At 39.5% G+C, this 6043-nt stretch overlaps 1 protein-coding gene across 2 annotated transcripts; it reads left to right on the top strand.

Moving 5' to 3' along the window:
- The first annotated feature begins 3142 nt into the window (after positions 1–3142).
- Positions 3143–6032, top strand: LOC107818431 (ethylene-responsive transcription factor RAP2-12). 2 transcript variants are annotated; one of them, XR_001655405.2, is made up of 4 exons: positions 3149–3563; positions 4519–5443; positions 5550–5648; positions 5842–6032. XR_001655405.2 is itself a non-coding variant. In XM_016644445.2 (3 exons), the coding sequence occupies exons 1-2, from the start codon at positions 3296–3298 to the stop codon at positions 5397–5399; spliced, it is 1149 nt and encodes a 382-aa protein (XP_016499931.1). In that variant the 5' UTR covers positions 3143–3295; the 3' UTR covers positions 5400–5443; positions 5550–5762. The 2 variants fall into 2 exon arrangements, 1 of the variants encoding a protein (XP_016499931.1); XM_016644445.2 differs by lacking the exon at positions 5842–6032 and having other exon boundaries at positions 3143–3563; positions 5550–5762.
- The last annotated feature ends 11 nt before the right edge of the window (positions 6033–6043 follow it).

The following is a 6043-nucleotide window of genomic DNA, read 5'->3' as shown; positions in this document are numbered from 1 at the left end:
CTCCTCGAGAGTCTCTCTCCGAGCCTGCCACTTTGCATGTTCGACCATGCTCGCAGCTTTGGCTTGGTTAACCTCGACATCGATCTTGAACTGAGCCACTTTGGCATCGACTCTTTTATTGGCCTTGATCACTTCAGATCTGGCCACTTCGAGTTCTCTGGCCAAATCTACTTTATCTAAAGTGTCCAAATCCAACCAATGCTGAAGCTCTTTCATCTTTTCGGAGAAGGTTTTTCAATTTTAATATCGCTTACTGTCGAACACCTAACCGGAACGAATTCCTCAGGGCGGGGCTCTTCCACATCCTCGCCACTAGCAGGTCGAGATGAAGAAGCGGTCTCTTTTTGCGGAACAGTTTTAGACGTTTTTGCCATTTAAAATTTTATAAACAAAGAACGGAAGTATTTGGTGTTCTAAGGAAGAGTTTGCAGTAAAACTCACAGGTTTACAGGCAGAAAACTCAGAAAAGACGAATAGGAACTTGAAAAATTTGGAAGATTGAAGATGTAAAAATGATGAATGGTGGAAGGAAAGGCTATTTATAGATTGAAGCAATGACGATTCAATATAGAGGTGGCCGACCACCGTCTGACACACTAAATGCCTTGGTAAAACCGAACCGATGGGATAACTATCACATACGTCTGGGTTGGGATCGATGAAAACGTCAGTATATATCTGATCGAGCTGTTGGGAAATCATATCGTTTCTCGTCACATCCTTTTTCGAGAAACGAGGGGACTATCTGTGTAGGGTCAAAACCGATTTGAGTCAGTCGTATGGACTGGTTGAGACGATAATGTTTCGATCAAAAGATATCTGCATGACAAGCTCGGTCAAGGTCCGAAGTAAGGACGGCGAGCTTTGAGCTCTAAGACCGATCAATGACAAGCTCGATATCATTATCGAGCTCATATCCAAATCGAACTACGAGGCAAAGTGGGGATTATCAAAGATGCATGGACCGACCAACACTCACCCCAAATACCGAGACCCCAAGTCAGAATCGAGCTCGGACCAAGGCCGAGGGCTCGATCCAATACCGAGCTCGAGCCAATATCGAGCTCGCAGACTAGGGCCGTTGTAACCGCACTATGGGAGAGAATCTTGACGGAAATCGAGAAAAAAAATAATACATCATGGAGTCTACACTACGTATTTTTTATTGTATATAAAGTAGGATCTCTCTACTATAAGAAGGACATGGATTGTAAGCAAGCAACACACGGTAACAAAAGATCACTTCTCATATTGAAAGATATCTCCTTGTGCTTGTTTTACTTTATCTTATTCATTCTTTTTGCTCACTATTCTCATTCTCATAGTCAAGAATACACATATTTTTATTTCTCTACACGATTTATATCAAATTGTATCGCGTATCCTTAGAACCATACACAAATCTAACGTTATCCGATTTTTCGGGTAAACAATAAAGTAGTAACTATTTCTATTGTAAATATAACAATTACCAACTTTGAGTTTGCTCTTGTAAATTTACAATAGGATAGTAGGCATTTTAATCGTGAGATGTATAATTCAGTTACATTAAGATTCCATTCAAATATGTGACCACTTGATTAATTCGGAAGAATGTTACGTGCACTTGATATGAAGAATAACACTACTTGTAGATAGCTTTTTTCGTGTAATTTTTTCCAGTAAAAGACAGTTTTCTGAATTAAAAAAATTAGTATTAAATTACAAGAAGAATTTCTTATAGTACGGAAATTTTACAATAATATAGCAAGGTATGTTGATAGTTCTCGATAATATTTTTCAATTATTAAAGATAGATGACAATTAGAGGTATGGAGGCATACCCTGGAATCTAAAGGTTTCAAGTTGAGCAGGACCAAGACAGAATATTTGGAGTGTAAGTTTAGTGGCGAGACTCAAGGAGGGGAAGGGGAGGTGAGGCTGGACTCGCAGGTCATCCCTAGGAGAGGGAGTTTTAAGTACCTTGGTTCTATTATTTAGGGGGGTGGGGAGATTGATGAAGATGTCACACATCGTATTGGGGCGGGATGAATGAAATGGAAACTCGTTTCCGGTGTTTCGTGTGACAAGAAGGTGCCACCGAAACTTAAGGGTAAGTTCTACATAGTGGTGGTCAGACCAACGATATTGTTTGGGACTGAGTGTTGGCCAGTCAAGATCGCCCATGTCCAAAAGATGAAGGTAGCAGAGATGAGGATGTTGAGATGGATGTGCGGGCACACCATGTTAGATAGGGTCAGAAAAGAGGTTATTAGCGACAAGATGGGTGTGACTCCTATTGAGGACAAGAATCGGGAAGCGCGGCTTAGGTGGTTTGGACATGTGAGGAGGAGGAGCACAGACGCCCCGATGAGCAAGTATGAGAGGTTGACATTGAAGGGTCTACGGAGAGGTAGAGGTAGGCCAAAGAACAGGTGGGGAGAGGTGATTAGGCAAGACATTGCGCAACTTCAGGCTTCAGCTTACCGAGGACATGACCCTTGATATGAAGGTATGGAGGTCGAGGATTATGGTAGTAGGGTAGGTAGTCTAGAGTGTTCATAACAATAGTATTGGCACCCAGTCTCGCTTTCTGTTGGTAGTAGGTTTTTATGACTAACCGTTGTTTTCTTTCATCGTTGATCACCTTACTATTTTGTTGTTTTTATTCTGCTTTTATATGGCTTTTTTATACTGTCCCTTCTTGTCTATATTTTTATTAATGTGGTGCTTATGCTTTTCTGAGTCGAGGATTTATTGAAAACAATCTTTCTAAGGTTTGCGTATATACTACACTCCCCAGACCCCACGGTATGAAATAATACTTGGTATATTATTGTTGTTGTAAAGATAGACGACAATGTACAAGTAATCAAGTACTGAAATATTTCTCTCCTTTTGATAAAAAATACTTTCTCTAAGAAAATACTTTCTCACAAGTCAAAATTATTAGCAATAAATCATTACACGATAATCAAACACAAGAAAATATCTATAATTGATGAAAATATTTTTCATCTTTACACACACCTCAAAAGGCAAAATAAGAGGCACTTAAAATATTTGTAATGACATTATTAGCCCTCTAAGTAGAGGGTAGTTTTGGTAAGTACAGCCTCTACGAGGGGCATTAAGGTAAATCCGTAGGCCAGCTCTCCGCCTTTCCCTCGTCCCTTTATAAATAAGAGCTGGCATTTCTTGGAGACGCAGCCAAGAGCTTTCTAGTACATTTTCCGTCAAATATAACAAAGTTTACTCCGTCAAAAACAATACTGATTTCTGCAAAAAACTTTTCTGCTGAGAGAAAACAAAAAGCATGTGTGGTGGTGCTATAATCTCCGATGACATAGCCCCGAGCCGAACTTCTCGCCGGCTCACCGCCGAGTTGCTATGGGGCCGGTCCGATCTGAGTAAGAAGCAAAAAAATCTTAATAATTATCACTCCAAGCCGTTGAGATCCCAAGTAGTTGACCTTGACGATGACTTCGAGGCTGATTTTCAGGACTTCAAAGATTTCTCCGATGATGAGGATGTTGAAGTCGATGTCAAGCCATTTGCCTTCTCTGCTTCGAAAAACTCTACTGGTATTTTTTTTTAAAAACCTTGTTTTCCTCTTTTGTGATCTGCTGCGGGAAGGGAATAGTGAATAGTTCATTTAATTGATTGATAACGACTACTGTAGCTATTTTTGGCATGAGATTTTGTGCCTGCTAGTGAAGTTATTTGTATTTAGATTTGAAATTTAAGTGGACAAAAAGGAGGTAGCTTTTTGGCAATAAGAAAAATGGGCAGCATGTAAAAAGAGGTAGGAGCCAAGATGCTATTTTTTTTTACTTGATTAACTAAAATAATGAATCCGACTTGGTGCAAAAGTGAAGATAGATATTTTGGATATGCATTCATGTCTTGAGAAGCATTGATAGAACCTTTTATCTGAGGGCTCGTTGGCACCAAAACAGAAAGTTAATCATGCTTTTTTTTCTAACCTTTACGTTTATTATGTCTTATCAACTTTACTACTCATCAACATCTACATCACCACATTGAATTTGGTTGGAAAACTTTATGAATAGAAGACTTTTAAACCAAAAAATGGTTATAAAAAATCAATCTTTTTATCTGTGTGTTGTTTATTTGGGTCAAAATCTCCTGTTTAGATCCAATTTGATTGCTAAATAGTTACTTTTGGGAGCAGGATCTCTGGATCATGAGCTCTCTACCTCCAGAGAATTTACTTCATTATGCTTATAGAAAGAACTAAAAGAACAGGACTTGATCAGGCAATAAGCTTAGATCTAGGTTTTCTCAGTTCTGTGGTTGTTAATCATGATACGTAGAGAGATTTTAGGAAGAATTGATTATTGTATTTTTGTGTAAGCTGTTGCCTGTAGTAATCTAGCACCACTGATATCACGGAACATGTTCTGTGTGTTTTCTTTGTAATTAGGCTTATGCTTTATGATTATCTATACCATGCTATTTTGATGGATTTATCATTGCAACTTATGGTGGCCTAAAATACTTGATTCATTTTATTAGTTGAAGGCTCCAAAACTGTGAAAACGGTTGATTCAGACAAGGATGCTGATAGATCCTCTAAGAGAAAGAGGAAGAATCAGTATAGGGGGATCAGACAGCGACCTTGGGGTAAGTGGGCAGCTGAAATACGTGACCCAAGAAAAGGGGTTCGGGTCTGGCTGGGAACTTTCAATACTGCAGAAGAAGCTGCTAGAGCTTATGATGTTGAGGCTAGGAGGATCAGAGGCAATAAAGCTAAGGTAAACTTTCCCGATGAAGCTCCAGTGCCTGCCTCAAGACGTACTGTTAAGGTGAATCCTCAGAAGGTCCTTCCTAAGGAGAGCCTGGATTCAACTATCATAAACAACATGGAGGATGGCTGTTATGATTCTTTGGGATTTCTTGAAGAGAAACCCATGACAAAGCAGTATGGATATGAGGATGGGAGAAGTGTTTCTGGAGATACTGGATTCGGCTCATTTGCCCCTTCAGCTGGTACTGATATCTACTTCAACTCTGATGTAGCAAGTAACTCTTTTGACTGCTCTGATTTTGGTTGGGGAGAGCCGTGTGCCAGGACTCCGGAGATATCATCCGTTCTGTCAGCTGCTATTGAAAGCAATGAATCTCAACTTGTTGAAGACGATGCCAGTCCAATGAAAAACCTGAAATCAAGCCCCATTAATCCAGTAGCTAATGATGGAAATACCGCGAACAAGCTGTCTGAAGAGCTTTCAGCTTTTGAATCCCAGATGAAGTTCCTTCAGATCCCATATCTGGAGGGAAATTGGGATGCATCAGTTGATACTTTCCTCAACTCAAGTGCAACTCAGGATGGTGAAAATGCTATGGACTTATGGTCCTTTGATGATGTTCCTTCTTTAATGGGAGGTGACTTTTAACTCAGCATGCCTTCCTTGCCTAGTTTTTGTAAATAAGGCTTCATGTGAGTGAACTTTGCCTTTGTGTTGCCTCCAAGAAAGGCTCTTTATTGTATACAGAAGCTATTTGAAATGGTAACTGGTTTAATCTCTGTTTCCTTGTTCATTTAGGATTGTCTGGTGGTGGAAGAAGGATGATCCACAGACAAAGCATGCTTAAGCCATGGATGTGCGCTCAATAGGTATTTTGGTGATAGAGCAGTACATAGGGTAATTAACTACTAAAGATCTTAATTTTGAAGTTATTTAAATTTGGACTGTATGAATGATGACACAGTTGATGAGACCTCGATGATTGCTATAACCTACTTTTGGTGTTTACAATTTGCTTTTTCACATGGAGCTATTCTTTCGATTCACTCATTTGCATATGCCGACTAAAAATAATATTGCAACTTGACAGACCAGTTCGGTGACAATAATGAGTGCATTGGTGAATCAGCGTTGGCGTTTTCGTAGGGCCGTGTTTTTCTATCTAGAGGCGTCATCAGTGTCGAGGAACTCAATTTTCGAGATATTCCTAATTGTTTTGCCACCACTCATTTAAAATATGAGATTTTGCTTCAATAAATTCTATGTTCTTTAGCAAGAAAATGCATGGTGTC

Source organism: Nicotiana tabacum, chromosome 4, assembly GCF_000715075.1.
Source record: "Nicotiana tabacum cultivar K326 chromosome 4, ASM71507v2, whole genome shotgun sequence".
Classification (NCBI taxonomy): Eukaryota; Viridiplantae; Streptophyta; class Magnoliopsida; order Solanales; family Solanaceae; genus Nicotiana; species Nicotiana tabacum.
Note: the sequence above shows the minus strand (reverse complement) of the source record. Positions and strands in the feature narration are given on the sequence as shown.